The sequence below is a fragment of the Canis lupus genome, chromosome 14 (genome assembly GCF_048164855.1).
Source record: "Canis lupus baileyi chromosome 14, mCanLup2.hap1, whole genome shotgun sequence".
Classification (NCBI taxonomy): domain Eukaryota; kingdom Metazoa; phylum Chordata; class Mammalia; order Carnivora; family Canidae; genus Canis; species Canis lupus.
Genome location: NC_132851.1, coordinates 31,150,773 through 31,171,254, shown reverse-complemented (window position 1 = coordinate 31,171,254; position 20,482 = coordinate 31,150,773). Strand labels below are relative to the sequence as shown.

At 40.9% G+C, this 20,482-nt stretch overlaps 2 protein-coding genes across 21 annotated transcripts in view; one reads left to right on the top strand and one right to left on the bottom strand.

Annotated features, from left to right (window-relative positions):
• PHF20L1 (PHD finger protein 20 like 1) overlaps positions 1-9,680 on the bottom strand; it is a 78,011-nt gene extending 68,331 nt beyond the window's left edge. For 4 of the 14 annotated variants that reach the window (XM_072774531.1, XM_072774537.1, XM_072774538.1 and 1 more), the window contains exons 1-3: positions 9,394-9,630; positions 8,629-8,737; positions 7,008-7,127 (exon numbers count right to left, since the gene is read on the bottom strand). In XM_072774531.1, coding sequence (XP_072630632.1) covers positions 7,008-7,090 — 83 coding nt within the window. In that variant the 5' untranslated portion in view covers positions 7,091-7,127; positions 8,629-8,737; positions 9,394-9,630. Of the gene's footprint in view, positions 1-7,007; positions 7,128-8,628; positions 8,738-9,393 lie in introns of all 14 variants that reach the window. The other 10 variants (XM_072774535.1, XM_072774539.1, XM_072774543.1 and 7 more) reach the window with 8 other exon arrangements.
• TMEM71 (transmembrane protein 71) overlaps positions 8,547-20,482 on the top strand; it is a 44,913-nt gene continuing 32,977 nt past the window's right edge. For 5 of the 7 annotated variants that reach the window (XR_012006844.1, XM_072774552.1, XM_072774547.1 and 2 more), the window contains exon 1: positions 8,846-9,044. Coding sequence is in view for 4 of the 7 variants with exons in the window: in XM_072774552.1 (XP_072630653.1) it covers positions 8,962-9,044 (83 nt within the window). In the remaining 3 variants the exon portion in view is untranslated. Of the gene's footprint in view, positions 8,702-8,845; positions 9,045-20,482 lie in introns of those variants that run through there. The other 2 variants (XM_072774550.1, XM_072774554.1) reach the window with 2 other exon arrangements.

The window sequence follows — 20,482 nt, the reverse complement described above, 5'->3', positions numbered from 1 at the left end:
TTGTTTGAATCATCCATCACTTTGCTCTGTATTTACATTTTACTTCTTACAACTAACGTAAATAAAAACAGAATATAAATTCAAAAATCATTCTGGATATTTCCATTGCTATCCAACTAAAAAACTTTATCTTTGGGTTAATAATTCTGTATACGCTCAAGACCAGTGGTTCTCCTGAGGTCCCCAGACCTGCAGCATCAGCATCACTGGGAAACTTTTTAGAAATGCAAACTACTGGGCCCCACTTCAGACCTACTGAATCAGAAGTTTGGGATGTTAGCCCAGTGACCTATGTTTCAGTGAATCTGAGGAAGCTAAAGTTTGAGAATCACTCTTCCGGACTTCACCTGAATCACTTTCAAAACTACAGCATCAATGAACTTTGTAAAAGAATCAATTAGTGAATTGTTACCATGTGAAAAGTTAAGGAGTTAAAGCATCCTACTGGTTAAATATACTTTTCTAAGTCAATAGTTATGATAGTAAGTAATTTCAAAATTAAACAATGAAAGTATTTAAATGAGTGGGAGAACAGGTTGGAGAAAGGGTAACAACGTGCCCAATACCACTACACTCCAACCTTCAAAACTATTATTTTTGTTACAAACTAGATTCATCTTTCTCTACTTTTTCAACTCATTTTTCTTTTTTTAGTGACCAGCAGTTTTGAGGAAACTATGTATGACTTGTATCTTACTTGTGCCTCAAGTCTGTGTTAATGAGCCAGCTAAAAGTGAGATTAAAAAATCTATCATACCTGAATACATGGAAAGTAGATCTGAGTTTCTAATTCAAGGGACCTGAAATATCACCTAATATGTCACACCCTCATTTCAAGGACATTAAAGCAGAGGAGTAACTCTCCAAAGTCACACAGTTCATGGCACCTAGAACCTACATAATCTGAGTTCCAGTTAAATGTAGTTTTTCCAATATTCCTTTTCTGTCGTCTTCCAAGAAAACTAGGATAAGCAAAAACTGAGCAGAAAGGAAAGAGCTCTATAGAAAATGAATATAACAGAAGGAAGAATAATAGAGTAAGAACAACAACCAGGCGTGTTTTACAATAAATACACGTACTCTGACCCACTTCTAACCTAGCTTTCAACATATTTTGAGGAGAGAGGAAGGAGAAAGTGACCTTTACCACTAAAAGTTTATAGGGCTTTTTTTGGTTAAAAATGTTAAAAATTAAGTAACTACAATGTGCACTGATGCTTGATGATTAAACGGAGCTCACTTAGATCTTAAAATTCAAAATCTGTGACTTTCTGAATGTAAAAATCTCAGAATTAAAGAAAAAAAAAACCCACATCATATAGATTTCAATTTGAAATTCTCTACTAGAAGAGTCCTTAATCTGGATGGAGACCATGGATAAGTTTCCTATGACCACTCATAATAGATAATTCAATATTTTAGGTATATAAATGCAATTGTATATTTTTCTGAGTCTACAGCTAAAACTAGGCTTTCAAAGACAGGTAGTGACTCAAAAATACGAATCAATCTTTTTCAAATATTCAGTTAGGAAAGCCAAACATATAAAGATTTTATTCATATATAAATATGAATCTTTGATTCAAAAGATTTCCTATTTTAAAAGTACTTAAGGTTTCTACATATTTCAAACTCACCTAATGTAATTTAAAAATATCTGGCTTTTAAATTTGATCCACAAACTACTTTTTGGGAGGACTCTTCTACTCTAAATATAGATAACACAACTTATTTCTATTAATGTTTGCCTCTGAATAAATTCAGTTAGAAAAAAGCAACCCTTTTTATTCAGAAAATATGTACTTTAATCAAATTAGAAAGCATTTGTATTTGTTACAATCCAAATTTCCTCAATTTTTCCCACGCTATTAAAATTCTGTTCATGAACATTTTAAAAACTCACATTTGCAAATGTTCCATATAATTCAAAAAAACTCCCCATGTGTGGAAACAGCATTTGCCAATTCAAATTTACACTGTTCTATCAAACTCTGATACTTGGAGACATCTCTACATTTTATTTTTCATTTTCCTTTCCTTTAGATCTAGAAGAGAACTAGAAATATTCCCCCCCAAAAAAGGTCAGAAGAGCATAACTCATCTGAATGTATTAACTCTGTATTTCAAATATTTGGGGCATATTACTAGATTTGTTTTATTTTCATAACTAGGTCACTTGCTATAGAGTAACTATTTTCAATCAAAAGATGGAAGTTAAATCAGTAGTCCAAACCAGTTTAACACTTTTCTCACTGAACAGTATTCAGAATGATTAGATAGGATATCTGCAAGAGTACTTCGTAAACTATGAAGCTCCGCAGAAACAAAAAGATTTTATCACCTCAAAAAGATGGTTTATAGCCAGCTACAACGACATGATTTTCTTCTACATTCCAGGCCATTCTCATGTCAATACTAAAACTACGTTTAAGGGGATCCCTGGGTGGCTCAGCTATTTAGCGCCTGCCCCTGGCCCAGGGTATGATCTTGGAGTTCCGGGATCGAGTCCCACATCAGGCTCCCTGCACGGAGCCTGCTTCTCCCTCTGCCTGTGTCTGTGTCTCTGCCTCTGCCTCTGCCTCTCCCTCTCTCTCTCTGTCTCATGAATAAATAAAATCTTTAAAAAAATAAATAAATAAAATTATGTTTAAAAACTTATACACTTAAAGTGTTCAGATTCTCAAAGATTTCTTTTTCAGCTCTCCCTCTTCTCTTGCATTTACCTCAGTGCTTTATAATTATGTATTTTGTAGAATTTGAAGTTTAAGTACATTATTTGATCCTTAAAATAACCCCCTATGTAAAAGCCAGTAACAGTGCTTCCATTTTACCAATAACCCAACTGAAATCGAGAGGTTCCCCATATTTACAGGACCAGCAAGTGACAGTCTAACTTTGAACCTCTTTTATCTTTAGAATCTACTTACAGTATCTCCAATAGAACTTCAACTCTAAACTTTCCCTTTCCCCAAATACACTCCTGTATCAACAACCTGTATCCTTTTTCATTCTTATGATGCTACTGCATTCAAGAGACTATAAATCTGATATGTCACTATTCGAATGTTAGGGGTGCGATAGAAAATATGATGGAGGTAAGATCCAAGATGGTTGTGTTATCTGTAAACATTAAAAAGACTTTTAAAGACTGTTGAAAAAGAAACTAAACACTATGTTTTAAGTAAAACTACATTTTTAAAAACTAAGCAACCCTTGCCCCAAAAGTAAATAAAAAATAAAAATTAAGCAACCTCCACTACTCAGCAGGAGTTAGGTTTAGTCAGTATAGGAAATCCAAAAACTACATATTGGACCTGAAGATGACTGGCCTCTTGGTGGTTTCTTAGGGCCTGCATTCATTAGTTATTGGTAAATAATCAAACCACCAATGAGTTTTCTGTAGTAGCTTTTTTTTTTTTTTTTTTTTTTTTTTTTATTATTTATTTACGATAGTCACAGAGAGAGAGAGAGGCAGAGACACAGGCAGAGGGAGAAGCAGGCTCCATGCACCAGGGAGCCCGACGTGGGACTCGATCCCGGGTCTCCAGGATCGCGCCCTGGGCCAAAGGCAGGCGCCAAACCGCTGCGCCACCCAGGGATCCCTGTAGTAGCTTTAAAGTGACTTTGAAAACAAAAATAAATCACTTCTCTAAAAAAAATGTAGAGTGTATTTTCTTTTATATATATATATATTTTTTTAAAAGATTTATTTATTTATGATAGATATATATATATAGAGAGAGAGAGGGGGGCAGAGACACAGGAGGAGGGAGAAGCAGGCTCCATGCTGGGAGCCTGATGTGGGACTTGATCCCGGGACTCCAGGATCACGCCCTGGGCCAAAGGCAGGCGCTAAACCACTGAGCCACCCAGGGATCCCTAGAGTGTATTTTCAAAGATGAAGTATCTTTCTGAACTTTGAAAAATATGTGATATGGTTTGCTCAAGCAGTAATAATGTATTTTTCGTAAGAAAAACAGATTGCATCTTCCTATTAAATCTACCCCAAACCTCAAAGTGGAAGCTTAATTTCAGTTTATTTCTGCCCACCTAATTTAGACTTTACCCCTTTCTTTCCAGGGCACAATAAAAGCTCTTTTCCTTTTTTATACAGGAAACATTTTTTACATACAGGACAGGTTGACATTTCGGGTGCTCCACTATCACAACTCTCCCTTTGCCCTTCTCTGAAAAAGGTAACATATCAATATGTGATGATGTTTCCTTCATAACAGATACATGGCTTACTGGGATCATCTTGTGTGCAGAAACAGTAAGCACCGTCTGCTCTCCTGCTTGTCCCTTCCTGTCCAATGCCTGTAATCGTTCAAAAATTATTCATGTCAAATAAAAACTCAATACTTCTCCAATTGTACTGAATAAATGTGGATGGTTAAGCATTCTTAAGGGACACAACAGAAGAGAATAGGAAAGAAAATAGGAAGGGAGGGTGGAAGAGGAAGGGGAATCATTTCAGTATATTTTCAGTGACTAACCCCTCACAAAAATATTAAAATTTTCTTTCTCAACACTTGAATCATCCTTCTACACTTTTACCTGATATAAAGCAAAAATTTGCAGCATTTATATGAAATACAGAATGGCCATTAACTAGTAATGATATGAAGAATAAAGTTTAGTATCTCATTTAAAAATAAAATCTGTTAAGAGTAGTGTCTCTCATAGAACTTCTCTTGTGCCCATATAAAACAAGGTAAATCTTAAGCAATTAATTAGTTGTCCTATAGTACTTTAATACTAAATGAAAGGAATTGCCCAAGGCTAACTAGTTCTTAAGACTACCAACAATAAACAAAGTCACGATAAAAAAGTTATTTCCTTCAACTACCTAGAATACGCATATACGATACTCTGAATTCCAACTGTGACAGAATGCTAAAAATCTTCATATAAATGAGCTCATAAAAAGTCAAGTTGATGATAAGTTTCAGTGATTACCATGTGATTATTTTGGCTGATGTTTACTTACTTAAAAGAGACCATTACTATTAGGGTCACTAAAATAAAAGCTAAACTTCATCAATGAGTACACATGCCTGTTATCACCCTAAGCACTTATAAATTTCCTTGGTGCAGAGCATAAGACAATGAAAAAGCTTTCAGCTACAATTACTTTTTCTTTCAAATTCCAAATACTCTAAAAGTACATTCAGGCTTGATTTTTAAAGTAGTTCTTTTTTATAATCTTTTTATTTTAACTACTGGATCATCAATTTAACAGCTGTTGAATCAGAAAATATTTCACCACTAGAAGCAAATTTCTTACTAATTCCGAAATTATGTTAATATCCCTGAAAATCTCTAAGGAAACTAATAAACTTTGTGCTCTTCCAACACTGGAAGCTATTTCAATCACAACTTTGTCAGTTCGAAAGCCTAAGAAAATATACTAATATGATTTAATAAGTGATTCAAAAACCAGTAATAAAAAAAAAAAACCCTGAAAAGTTAATTAAGATTAGCATCAAAGGAAGTATCATTTCTCATACCACATAGAGATTTAACAGTGTGCCTTCAGAGCAAAAAGCTTCTTTTGGTCAAATGAGAACCAGAGATAGCCAATTATCAACTAAACTGCTATCTTTTGTTGCATGTCCAACGCGTGAACACTCCACCATGTCTGGAAATAATTTTTAGCTTCATGATGACGAGGGATGCTACTGTCTGCTCCCAAGCCCCACCTGAGAAGTACTATGTACACTCTCCATCTGATGAGTTTAACAATAAGTCCCCTAAAAAGAACTCCCCCCTGAGATGCACCTTACAGGCATGGGGCCAAATAATTGCCTTCCCACGTGAAACTGTAGTTTCAAAATGTCCCAGGGCAGTGCCTAAGACAGAGCCCATTAACCTGGGGATCAGGGACAGATGCAGAATTCTAAAATCACATACTGAGAGACAGAATCCCCAGACCAGTCTAAAGTCAAATGTCATGACTAAACAAGATTTCTCTGCCTGCCACTGCCAACTCAGGAGGTTGACTTAATGCAAATCAATCAAGAGCAAATTTACAAAATGCCCACCGTGTTTTTAAGGGAGTTGTAGCAAGAGAAAATGCCAAAAAGTCTAGTGGATAAAGTCCCAGAGTCACTAAGCTGCCAGATCTCTCATCAAAATAAATGGGCTTCAAGAGAGCCCAGACAACCCCAGGGATCAAAGAGGAACTTTCAAATGCCCCTCTCAGGGAGAGAGCTGAGAATGGCAGCAAGAGGAAACTTCCTCCCAGGGACAAGAACTAGATGGCAGCTAAGGGGAACAAGGAAAGCATTTCCTAGAAGAGGGAATCCCTGTCAACCCTACTGTGGCCTAGGGACCCTTCCGTGTCGTTTCTCCTTTTCTCATTCCCATGTGGTGGTTTTATCCCTACACCGTTTATTAAGGGTCTAGCAGGACCCTGAATTCACAACCCATCACACATGGCCAAAACAGAAGAAATAAAAAAAGGTCTGAAAGAACTGCCCATTTAGTACGGAACAGTAACAACCTGCCTTTAATTCACTACCCCCTGGAGAAAGAGGAGGTAAACTTTATTTTTAGATGGGATGTTGAATAGTGACTGTGCTAACCATCAACATCCTCTGTGTTTTGAAAGATCGCCTCTGACACAGGCCAAGAAAACAGATCGATATTAAGTTTTATGCAAATCTGGGAAAGTTGGTTATCTGAATTAATTCCATCTCTCGTACCACCACCATAGCTTACATGAAGTACACAAAGAGTGTGGACAATCTCTCTATACCTCATATCTTAGGTAATTATTTTCAGTTCTCAAACACCTTAAAAAATGATCCCGATTAAATATAGCTCTGAAATGCTAAACCTACAGAGTCTGCTGAAGGGCAAGAAAACTAAAAAAATAATGTCCATGTGTATTCAAAATGTGAATACGCTAAGGTTTCTGCCACAGTCGAAAGAAGAGCAACTGACTAACATGTTTAAGGCTACCAATGTCGTGCTTTCCACCAACAGCTCCATATTCTCCATACCATTTTTGTAAGTAGTCCAGTGCCTCCAAACGAGCACCAATCTCAAAAGTGATTCCAGGACGATTTGGGGGCTTTTTACTCATCTTGAGATCCTATTCTTCAGTATTTTCTTTTCACTACCTCAAGAGGAAAAAAAAAAAAAAAAAAAAGTTAGATTCTGATGCATAAAATGCATAGGGAATAAAACAGAACTTTAAAAGCATTGCATGAGAAGTTAAAATAACTGCCAAATTTTAAGGAAATTTGAATGATGATTACCAACATCTGTAGGTAAAGTCCTACACACTTTGCAGGCAATCTTAATCATGAATCAAGGAAAAGGACATAAAGAAGAACTACTTGAAAAGAACAAACAGATGGGCACTAAAACTTGCTAGTAGCCAAAATGCTTTACGTTTTAACTTGAAAACAACCAAGAAAATTCTCCACACCAGCTGAAAATAGTTTTCTGTCTTTGAGAAGTCAAGACACCTGAGTGCTCTGGAACATGACTATTGAAATTCTTAAGAGGACAAATTAATGAAGTTTTTCAACCAACATCTGAGTGCCTCATAGCACACCACCCTGGACAAGACACGAGAGAGCATATAAAGAAGGGGCAGGACACACTCCTCCGTCAGGAGGATTTTTCATTGCCTCTGACTTCCCACTTTGGTAGATGATTCAATAATTTTAATTTAACACATAAAGTTGCAACAGAAATTTCTTCCTTCTACTTTGCATTCAATGAGCAACAGTGATGTTGGATTTTTTTTTTTTTAACTGAGAACTTATTTCTACTCTATTTCAGTATAGCGCCCACATCGGACAAATACAAGGGGTCATAATGTTCAAACAGACACACACACACACACACACACACACACACAAAACTACAAAAGAGAATCTATTGCTCTCTATGTCATTGAGGTGCGCACTCTTTACTCTCCTTTCAGCCACGGTGGACACCAGAACCCCCGAGGGAGCCGTCTTCACTGATCAGTACTTGAGGAATAGGAATGCCCTTTGAGACAGGCTCGATCAGAAACAGAGCCTGGAAATCAGGCATGCGAACCTGGTGTTAACTGCGGGGGAAAGAGAGATCCCTAAAACCTTTTTGATATTTAGAATCACTAATAGGACGATGCGCTCCCTGGGTAAAAACAAAAACAAGGCAAAACAAAAAACAAAAAACAAAAAAAAAGGAAAAGTGTTACAACTACAGCATTTCATAGTTTGCCCACCATTCAAAAGGGACAAAAACATAACAGCAAACATAAAAACCCAACTGTCCTTTCCTCTTTGAAACAATCTAAATAGGTAAGAGGTAAAAAAACAAAAACAAAAAACAAAAACAAAACACCAGTACTTGCCGTAAAATACATAAAAATCCAACCTATATACTCATGACAGGGAGGAGAGTGGCCTCTGGTCATGGCAAGAACAAAAATTAGTACGTGAGAGTTCATGGGAAGCTAGGCCAGAGGGTATGTGGTGTAAAAGGGACAAAAGCATGAATATTTTTTTTAGAGTCTGGTCAGTGTGTAACACAGGAGGCAGGTACTTTAAACACTTCTGTGGCAACCTAACCCGACTTTTTCTACTGCTCTTCCCAAGAAGAGCGTAAGGAGAGGTGGTTTACCAGTTGCACTACTTTCTACAATCGAACCTCGACCCCATCCATGGAAATGGGATGAAGACACACCGACTCCCAGGTTGGATGCTTTGGGATGAGGCACGATCTCCCTTTCCTTGAGCGGAGAGAGGAGAATGAAAAGGGATCTGAATTAAGGAGAAGGCAGAGCCGGTGTCTGGTGGCGGTGGGAGGGGGGACGGGGAGGGGGACGGGGAGGGGGGAGACTCGAAGCAGGGGGAGAAAAGCGGACAGAGGCAAGACGGAGGAACATAAACAAGAAGAGAACGCAAACGAGAATGGCAAGAAATAACAAAAAGGGAGAGAGAGAGAGAGACCTGGATGGTTAACGTTGCAGGAGATGACAACTGGGAGGATAGAGAAAAATCAGCAAGAAGACACGACAGCGGGAAAGTGAACCAAAGGTCAGAGAGGATGGCTGCGGGGCCCGGGAAGGGGCGGGAGGGGCGGGAGGGGCTCCCACCCGGGGCGCGGAGCCGGAGAAGCGCCCAGGTTTGACAGCCGTCCGGCCGCCGGCGGGAGGGGAGGGGAGGGGAGGGGAGGGGAGCGGAGGGGAGCGGAGGGGAGCGGAGGGGAGGGGGGGCCGGGGAGCGGCGGCGCCCAGACAATAGGGCCCCGGCGAGTTCAGGGGAGGGACGCGAGCCGGGAGCGGGCCGCGGAGAGACGCCGGCGCGGGGGCGTCCCGGGCGCCCGACGGGATGCAGGCGGCCTCCAGGCCCCGCCGCCGCCGCCGCCGCCGCCGCCGCCTCTTACCGACTCGGCCTCCTCTCCGCACAGCAGCCGGGCCGTCCGGGGCCGAGCCGGGGCACGAGCAGGGCGGCCAGCCCGGGCCTCCGCCTCCGCCTCCGCCCAGGCAGCGGCCGGGGAGGAAGCAGGAGGGGAGCGAGCTGGGGCCGCAGCGCCGGGTCGGGCCCGAGATCGCGCGGGAGGTAGCAGGTCCGAGCCCTCAAGCCCGCTCAGTGTCCGCTGCCATCGCCGCCGCCGCCGCCGCCGCCGCCGCCGCCTCCTCCTCCGCCGCCGCCGCCGCCGCCGCTGCAGCCGCCGGCCAGCCCTGACGCGACGCCGGGCCCAGCGACGTCAGCCGCCCGCGACGCGCCGGAAGCGGGCCTGATCGCGTCACGTGACTCCCGAGGGTTGGGCCCGGGCTGCGCAGCCGATTGGACGGCCGCCCCGGGAGGCGGGGCTTTTGCCGCGGTTGGCTGACGGCTCGCGGGAGGGGCCGTGATTAGCGAGCGCGAGAAAGCGCGCTCCGGGAGCCCGCTTAGGGGATGGGAAGTGCTTGACCTTTGAGGGGCATGGTTACTGTCCACGCGATAGGCGACGGGTTTCCCCGGCTCAACCCCAGCGCCTTGGGCAAACTTCTGTAAATGCACGACACTCTTGCTTAGAAATCCACCGCATTGCACAAGTAGAGGGTAGCAAGTGGTCACTGCCATGGCCTGCAAACTGCCAGCTCCTGCGTGGACACTGCGCTGTTAGTGCACCTGACAACCACATTTGCACAATCTCACTGCATGAGAGTCCTAACAACACAGAAAGCAGGCATTGCTAGCATGCATGTGTGTTGTGTGCGGCTGAAGAACCTGTGGGTAAATTGAGGTGCCTTCCCCAAGACCTCCCCTCCCCCCAGCTGAGGATTGCAGAGCTGCTTTCCTCAATATTTACCCTGTGCCAAACCCTGTGCGAGGCACAGGACAAAGTGTGAAGCCCAAAGCTCCCCACCCTGGGGGAAACCAACGAGTGAAGCCATTCAGAGCAATGTTGCGATGAAAATCTTTTTTTTTTTTCTCCTCCCTCTTTCCAATGTACCACTCTGGATCTCAAGCTTTCTAAATGCAACATTGCATACAAATAACACTTATATTTATCATGCTTTACAGTGGGGAGTTAAAATAGCAACGTATCTCTCTTTAAGCTTTAATTATAGTGAGATTTGGTGATTTAAACAACTATTTTCATATCCTTTTATGCCAGAGACATTCATTCAGCACTTACTCTGTTACTAATAGCTGCTGAGCTAGACTGAGCATGGCGATATATAGAAAAGATAGAAATAAGACAGTCTCTGGTGGACATTGGTCTGGTCTTGGATGTGCCCAGCATCTGAACTCCCTTTCCATGTTTGGAAAGCTTACGGTCACGGTTGTCATTAATGCAGCACACCGTGTAGGCCCTGGATCTTCTGGACACACGACAGGATTGTACTTTCTATACTTTCTACACTTTCTCTTGAGAATTAGGCGTGGCCATTTGATTTGTCTGGCTAATAAAATGAAATCGGAAGTGAATTTTGGCCAGCTAGTCGTTCTAAAAGGCAATTCACCCAAATTTCTGCCTCTGGCACAGGGATAAGCAATATTTGAGATGGTGGCTGCTCTAGTCACCCAGATTCTGGATGGACTGTGCTGAGGCCCAGAACTCACTGCTAAGCTACAACCAATATGTAGTATAAGGAGGAAAATAAATATTCACTGTTTTAAGTTTCTGAGAGTTTGGAGGTTGTTTGTTACACAGCATAACCTAACACAAACTGACTGATACACCCACCTTATGAGTCTTGGAGGCAAACTCACACCAAATAAGATAAAAATGTCAGAAACTCCCATTCCCTGTCTCCCTTCCAGCAAAAGTGCTCTTCTCAGCCACACTTACTACTCTCTGTCCCTGAAGACTGTATGAGAAGCTGCTAGTGATATAGTGATGTTCAAAATAAGGAAAATCATGTCCAACAGCAGTGGCCATACCAGGGACCTAATTTCTGACTTTCGGCCTAGAGCTAACTAACTGAACCCTAGCAGAGCCCATGCTCACCCACAAGCCTTAAGTGAGGGAAAAATTGACATCTATTGTTAACATCAGTGAAAATTTGACATTGCTTGTAATTGAAATAAAATAGATACATAAAGGAAAACATAGATTCGATCCACTCTCTCCCGTTTGTTAAGAATTCATCAGTCTATCCTGAAAATATGATTCCCTCATTTTAATTGGTACTGAATAAGGGACTCCTCCAATAAAACAACTTGAAAGACAAAAGTGGAAATGAAGTCTTATGTAAATGATTCCTGGCTTGTGAATCGTACAGAGGAGTCTTCTCAATGGACTTAATACCATCCACCAAGGGGCACTTTGGAAATAGGAAGGAGAGTGTACTTTTAGTTGTCACATGATTGGGGTGGAGCGCTGTTGCAATTTAGTGGGACAGAGAAGGACTGCTAGACATCCTAAGAAGCACAATGCAGTCCTGTATCTTGAAGAATTGCCTCAGATCATGCATGACTTTTAATGTCCCTCTAAACATTCATGTAGGTCAGAACCCTTTTCATACTTGTCTAAGGCTAGAACTCAGTTTTGCACCAAAGCATAAAGTATTTTGCAAGGTTTTAATACACACTCAAATTTTCCAGGAATGAAGCAACCATGTCATATGAGGGAAGAGTGTTCTTTTTTATGAACATGTCCTAGAGTTTATCCCCTTTTTTTTTTTAAATCATGCCACCATTGGCAAAGCTACTCATAATAGTTGAGGCACTGATTGAATGCACCTGTATCACTCTGCACCTGTTGCTGTTACATTCAAGGTAAATCTAAATTTTTATGCAAGCACTTGACTATTATGTCTCTTTGTGAGTCATGGCTGAACACAGTATTGTGTATTGAAACACATAATTATGTTATTATGTATTGAAATGCATAATTATAAATTATGTCCATAAAGCTAGTTCTTATGTTATTGTTATGTCATTTTATTAATTTTTAAATATATGCAGCTCGATTATGCCACCTATGAATTTAATTTCAGAAAAGTTGAGAGGGTATTACATAATGTTAACTCAAAAAGGGAGCAGTAAGTCTGGTAAAACCAAAGAAAATTCATATAGGCTATTTTTGCCTCCTTTGACCATGTAAAATTAAAAGTCAGGATTGGGACAGGGATACAAGATATCCAAAAGTCTAGAGATGACCCCCCAACCATGCAGCGAAGCTATGCATTGCTATGTCCCCTCCCCTCTCTCCCACCCGACACACTCCTCATGCAGATGGTTAGAGTTAGCCATCAGTCATTTCATCGCCAAATATAGAAAGAAAGAACTTACAGCTGTGTTTGAGTGGAACCAAACAAGCAGTGAGCAAATTATCTTGAAACAACGGTCCTTAGGCAGAAATCACTGAACTAAATTCCTCCAACATTAAAAATATAAATATGGAACCATTCTATCTCCTGGAATATTTGACAATTCTATATACCTATTTTAAGGGACAAAAAAGTTACTACTAAATATCTCATATTCTTTGTTACATATGAAACACAAGAAAGCCATTTTTTGTGTATTTTCTCTAATTTTATAATCAGCATCAAAGAAGAAAATCAAAGCAATTCAGAGTTTGTTGTTGTCGTTTATTTTCTTTTTTAAAAGATTTTATTTATTTATTCATGAGAGACACAAAGGCAGAGAGAGAGGCAGAGACATAGGCAGAGCGAGAAGCAGGCGCCCTGCGGGGAGCCCCATGCAGGACTCGATCCCAGGACTCCGAGATCACAACCTGAGCTGAAGGCAGACATTCAACCACTGAGCCACCCAGGTGCCCCCATTGTTCTTTAGATACACTAGTTGAATAGAGACCTGAACTGTTGGAATAGACACCTGTGTAAACTCTCTTTTCCAGGTGCTTCAAACTCTGAAAATGGCACTAGCCTCACTTCCTTCCCCTGCCAACGAACCTGTTTATCTTGTCTCTCTGTCACTCTATCCCTTTTTCAACGGGCCAGAAGCAGTAACTGTTGCAGAAGTAATTTCTCGCCATTGGACCTCTTGGCCACGTGTGAACAGAATGGAGAGATACAGTCTCTCCCATACGTCCACACAGCATCCTGCTCACATTTCTAATGTTATTCTCATTGTGTTATATGGGTTTATATGCTGCTTTCTTAGAATGAGTCAACTCTAAAGATGATTGGACATTATAAACTACTTTTACTGGAAGTTCATATGCTACTCAGAAGGTATCTGGCTTTCTGAGATTTCTAAGAATTCTTGACTTGGCAGTAGTGATTTTGAGATAATTGTCTCTGCTAGTGAAGGTTATATATATATAAATATTTCATTCGACAAAAGCTTAGAAATGCAGCAAGAGATCTGAATTATAAAGAAGTTCTTTTTGTGCAGACTGTCCTGAAACAATGGAGTGACCACGAATTTGTCATCCAAGCCTGGACACTTACGGAAGTAAAAAATTATAAAAAAATAAATAAAAAAGTGCTGTTATAATTATACCAGAATAACAAGTGGATTCCTGAGCAGTCTCAGACAAATGGAGACATTCACTCAATCACACTCCCTAAAACAGGAAGAAATAATAAAGAGAAACAAGGTAAACCTTCCCTACCTGCAAAAGCACTGAATATGGAATCAATTCTTGACTCCACAATGGATTTTCTCCTTTGCAATACCAGAACAAAGGATGAACTTTTCTTTAACTTTCAGCTTCAATGTTAATACCTTGGACCTCTTCTGATTTTTGTTGTTGTTTGCTGTTAACACTTCTATTAGCTAATCAGTATTTTCAGAACATTGCTCCACTAATCATCTGCATTAGACTCACCTGGGCTCTTTGTTAAAATGCAAATCCCATGGGCTCTAACCTGTGTCTTAGGTTTGAAGATTAGCAATCTGCACTTTAAAAGCCTTCCTTTTTTTTTTTTTTTTTTTTTGTATATTGTTTTATTGGAGTTCGAACCTAAATGACTCTTAAGGTACATGAAGTTTCAGAACTGTGGTATGTTAGAATTCGTTTGGTTTCAAGTGAGAGAAAACTTATGCAAACTGGTATAAGCATAAAGGGAATTTCTGTTTCTTTTTTTAGTATTTATGTCTTTAGAGAAAAAATCAGCAGTGGAGAGGGGCAAAGGGAGAAGGAGAAGCAGCCTTCCTGCTGAGCAGGGAGCCCGACATGGGCTTAATCCCAGGACCCTGGGATCATGACCTGAGCCCAGTGACTGAACCACCCAGGCACCCCAATTTCTGTTTCTCTGGAATCAAGAAGGGATAAGTCTACCTTCTGGGACAGCTAGATTCAGGAATCAAATTATAACATCTTTTATTCTGCTTCCTGTGGGTTGGCTTGACTCTCAGGATCCACATCCAGCTTCAGCCTTATCATCACATCTTTTTTTTTTTAAGATTTTTATTTATTCATGAGAGACACAAAGAGAGAGACAGAGACAGAAGCAGAAGGAGAAACAGACTCCTTGCAGGGAGCCCAATGCAAGATTCGATCCCAGGACCCCGGGATCATACCCTGAGCTGAAGGCAGACACGCAACCACTGAGCCACCCAGGCATCTCCATCACAACATCTTGATGAACACAAAAACAAGTCCTAGAACTCATTCTTTCATTGGCCTAAACTACGTCAGGTACTCACTGTGAACCAAACCTGATGGTCATGGGAGTGATTTGGACTGACTAGATGTGGATCAAGGACTCATCCTCAATCAGGCAAGTGGGAGTAGAGACTGGCCCAAACTTCATAGACTGAGAGATGGGAATGAGTGGGTCCTTTAAAGAAAATTGGGGTGCGGTTCTTGAAAGAAATAGAACAGAAACTGGACAACAAAGCAACTAATATTCATTTCAAATGGCTTCTACTGACTGTAACTCCAAATTACAACTCACAGCCATGCAACACAGCTAAGAACATTTTTCCTGGTTTGCAAAACTAGAAAAGCAAGCCAATTAAGAGGCAAATGTACTGAGAGATTGACATCACATTCCTGTTCCTGATTCCTTAGGTGTCTACTTTCAGAGGCGGTCTCAACACCATAGAAACACGTTCTGGGGATTGCAGCGTGTTAAGCGACCTACTCTTGGTTTCAGTTCAGGTCATGATCTCAGAGTCCTGAGATTGAGCCCCGTGTAGGGCTCCACACTCAGTGCAGAGTCAGCTTGAGATTCTTTTCCCTCCTTCTTCCTCCCCCTCTGCTCCTCACCCTGTACTCTCTCTTTCTTGCTCTCTCTCTTTCTCGCTCAAATAAATAGATAGATAAATAAATAAAATATTTTTTTAAAAAAACTGGGGGAAGAGAGGGTGAGCAACACAACCTAGCATGTATACAGATTAATAGTAACCAAGTAGTGAACACTTTTATCCTCTTCTTGATCATTATTTTCCTTTAGAATGGAGCTGGCCACAATTTGATGGCATCCTTAGGGCAGACAGCCTGCGTGCATTCTTTCATCATTCATTGGCTTGTTTAATCTCTCAACAAACTTTTATTGAAATTGTACCAAGTCTGAGAAACTGGGCAATGCAGCCTGAGAGAATGTAAAGAAAAATAAAACTAAATATCCAATTCTAAGTTGACTCACAGTGACGGGGAGATGGATATGGAAACAACCAAGTACAATAATGACATTGATATTAGATTAGATACTAATCCATTTGAAGCACATATATTCCTGTGCTTACTCTGACTCAGCAAATCAAGGAGGACTGCATAGAGGAAGTGGCATTTGAAAAATGCTTTGAGGATAACTAAGCTTCAAATAAGGGTTCTATGCAGATTCTAAAATTATTATTGCCCTATCGCTCTTTATTGTTTTGATTCAAGCTGTGGCACCTAAAAAATATCATTCTACTTCCATTTCCTCCCCACAAGCATTTATTGAACACCTGCAATATGCCAAGTACCATGCTAGGCTCAAGGAGCATAGTGATAAATAAGCTAAATGCCTGATCTTGAGGCATTTAACAGGGCAGTCAAGTAGACCAAACAGGTGCTTTTGGTAAACATTAAGTGTCAGGATGCAGGAATGTGCAAGGTCAGAATCTGTGCTCTAACCAGTCACTTGCAACTGACCTAAGTGTCTGTTCTCTTGATCGGTACCAGAACACAATACCAACATCTCCAAAGCAACTGCCTGACATTCAGATGAAAAAGTGACTCTCTGGGGGAGGAAAGAAGGGTGGGTAAGGGCAGAGAACTTGTCTTCACAAGCATTGCCACAGTTCATTGTTTTGCCTCAGTAAAAATATTGCAGCAACACAACTTTGTGGTCAGGTATTGGATTACTTCCTCTTTTGTGTTTTTGCAAAACATTCAACAGAGCCAGTTTCACCAGGAAAAGGATAAACACAATTTAATTTTCTTTCTTTTCTTTTCCTTAAAAAAAAAAAAAACTCTGAAGAACATAGATTATACATTTAAAGGAAATCAATGCATTAACTTATTTCTTGCTATTTTTTAAAATAGCAACTTCAAATAATGAAGAGATAGGGGTTTGGAATAAGACCAGGAGTTGTAAGTTAAACCTGACACTAGTACCAGAATATTTGGGAACTAGACACCTCTCTGATTCTCCTTTCCTCACACAGTAATGGGAATATGAAATCTACTTCCCAGGGTTGTCAGGAGGATTAAACTCAATAGAACAAATCTTCTATGTTTTGCCAATTATCATTGAGATACCAATATCAGGTGTTTCCTGATGTTTCTTTGTCACCAGTCACAGGGACACACATTTCTTGTCATTGTAGTCTCTGAGGATGGTCTCAGTTTCACTCACTGTAATTCCATGAAAACACACATCTGAGGATTTACTTTGCATCAAAGCTGCGTTTGCTGCTGGGGATTTTAGAGATGACTAGAACACTGTTCTTGCCACCAAGAATGCAAGCTCCTACTTAAACTTTATTGATAGGGTTTTCATGAGCTAATCGGTCTCTCTCCATCCCGCTCCTCTGCCTGACCCCCCCCATGTCTCCATCTATCTCTCACCATGTCAATCTCCTAAAAAAAAAATTATCCCCACTGTCATTCAAAGATGAACCCTGAGCAAACAATAAGGACATATCTAGAGCATTTTTGAGACAGGAATTCTAGCCGCAAGAAACCTTATATAAATCCTAAAAAAGAAAAACACCACACATTACTGAATTCATTTATGAGTTCTAACAGTTTTTTTAAAGAGTCTTTAGAGTTTTCTATATATAAGATCATGTCATCTGCAAATGGATAATTTTACTTCTTCCTTTCTGATTTGAATACCTTTTATTTATTTGTCTTGCCTAGTTGCTCTGGGAAAGACTTCCAGTGTTGAGAGTGGGCTTAAATTTACTGCTCACCCTTTCCCCTTCTACATACATAACCTCCCTTAAGAGTTGAGGGTCGGACATTCCATGGGATGGAATTTTTCAAAACCCTGATTTTGGGGCACCTGGGTGGCTCAGTCAGTTAAGTGTCTGCCTTCAGCTCAGGTCATGATCCTGGGGTCCTGGAATCAAGCCCCGCATCAGACTCCCTGCTCCAGGGGGAGGCTGCTTCTCCCCCTCCTCCTTGTTCGTGTGCTCTCTCATTACCTCTGTCTGTCTGTCTGTCTCTCAAATAAATACATAAAATCTTTAAAAAAATAAAAATAAAAATCTTCAACAACAACACTGATTTCGAGCATGCAGAATAAAGGTGCTGAAATCAGTTCTCTCTAGCTTCTAATTCAGTTATTCATTGATTCTACAGATATTAATGGATAACCTATTATATGGCGGGCAGCATTCTTGATACTAGGTCTACAGAAATGAAGAAAAATGACGAAACTCTCTGCCTCCGTAAAGCCTACAGTCTGGCTGAGGAATATATTTATCACTACAAAAAAAATAAATTTTGTGGTATGGTACATGGTGAAAAGTACTAGAGAGAAGAATACAGCAGGGGAAGAATAAGGGGAGTGTGGGGAGGGTGATTTAGTAAGGACCAAAGCAGTTGAGTCAAGAGCTAAGGGAGGTGAAGAAGAACAGTCTCTGACTACCAGGGGATATTCTGGGCAGGAAGAAGAGTGAGCAGAAAAAATCCTGGAGCAAGCACAAGTCTGGCATTTAAGGAACAGCAAGGAAACAAGTGGGTCTGAAGAGAGGGGAGCGAAGAGGAAGGTGCAGGGCTGGAATTCTGGCTCTGATGCTTGGTAGTGTCGGGAGAATTATGTAAACTCCCCAAACCTCCATCCTGCCTGTAGATAATAACTGTACTATTTCCTTGGGCTGCGTGAGGTTGAAACAAGATTATACATGCAGTGTTTCCATACTGGGCCTGGTGCACAAGGAATGATTGTTTTTGCTGACAGATTAAGAATCCAAGCTTAGAATCTTAGCTCTTCCAGCTCGCCATTGACTGGCTGTGTGATGTTAGACAAAGTATTGAGCTCTCTGTGCCTCAGTTTCCTCATCTGTAAAATGAGGATAATGACAGAGCCTCCTTCATGGAGTTGGTATGAGGATTAAATGTGCTAATATATGTAAAGACAGTAGAACAGTGCCTGGCAAATAGTGAGGGCTCCAGAAAGTTAGCAATGATTATGAACTTAATGAGGTCCTAATATGTTCCAGATCAGTAAAGGAATAGACCAAAAAGTAAAATCTGTTTGATGTCAGCCTTTCGGGAAAGGGGATTTATGGACATAGGCAGAGCACAACGTCTTAAAGAATCAGAAGGATTTTTTTTCCCTTCCCCTTCTAGAAAACATGAGCCAGGGCTGGAAGGAAGAAGACGAAAATAGAAAGAATAGAAGAAACAGGAAAAGGATGAGAAGGGGGAGATCTGTAGATTATAAGAGAGAGGGTACCAGATCCTAGAACAGCTGTAGATCAGACTGGCTATTGGGTAAATGTAGACAGATATGATCAGACACAGTCTGGAATAAATGCGCCTGCAGCAAGAGACTCTGACCAAATAGACTACAAGGACAAATGGCCCAGAAAGTAACATTTTTGAGGACTATGTATTAGTTATCTATTGTTGTGTAAAAAGTTACCCTAAGGGCCCCCTGGGTGGCTCAGCAGTTGGGCACCTGCCTTCAACTCAGGGCATGATCCTGGAGTCCCAGGATCCGGTCCCACATTGGGCTCCCTGCAGGGAGCCTGCTTCTCTCTCTGCCTCTGTCTCTGCCTCTCTCTGTGTCTCTCATGAATAAATAAATAAAATCTTTTAAAAAGTTGCCCTAAAACTTGGTGCCTTAAAACACGATTTATTATCACATAGTTTCTATGGGTCAGAAATATGGACAATGCTGAGCTGATGCCTCTGCTTGCAGGTGTTGGTAGGCTGCAATCAAAGTATTAGCTGGAGCTACAGTCATCTCAAGGCTCAACTGGGGAAAGATCCACTTGTAAGCTCACTCACGTGGCTATTGGCTGGATTGATTCCCAGCTTCAGTCCTTCCCTGGCATTTGAGACAACTCCTTAGATTCTTGCCTTGTGTGCTTCTCCAACATGGTGGCTTGCTTCATCAAAGTGTATAAGCCTAGAAGGAAATAGAGAGGCCAACCAGACTTTTGTAACCTAATCATGGAAGTGACAACCCACCACTTGTGTCTCATCTATGCAGGAGAAGCAAGTTATTTGCTTCTGCCTACATTGAAGGAGAGGGAATCACACAAGGATCTTTGAGGGCCATCTTTGCAAGCCGTCTACCACAGACTAGATGCACTATCGACAGCTTCTGCTGCTAGGGGCGTGTTCTACAGAAGATGTTGCCTTTGGCATAACCTTAGGGAGGAAGGGAATCTCAAGAAAAAATAAGATTAACTTTTCTGCCAGGCTGACTGACTAGGGCTTCAGAAGAGAAGCTGATTTACAGAAAACAAGGTGCACATCTTGCACCTCTGAGCTGAGGATTCACTTATTTCTCATTTCTTTTATCTCATTTAATTTCCAAGGCATCCTGCAAAATGTATATTATTACTCACAATTGAAAGAATTGCAACTCAAAGAGGTTAAGCCACAAGTCCAAGGTTGCACAGCTGGCAGGCAAAGTTTGAATCTCTGTCTGGTTCCAAAACCCACATTCTCT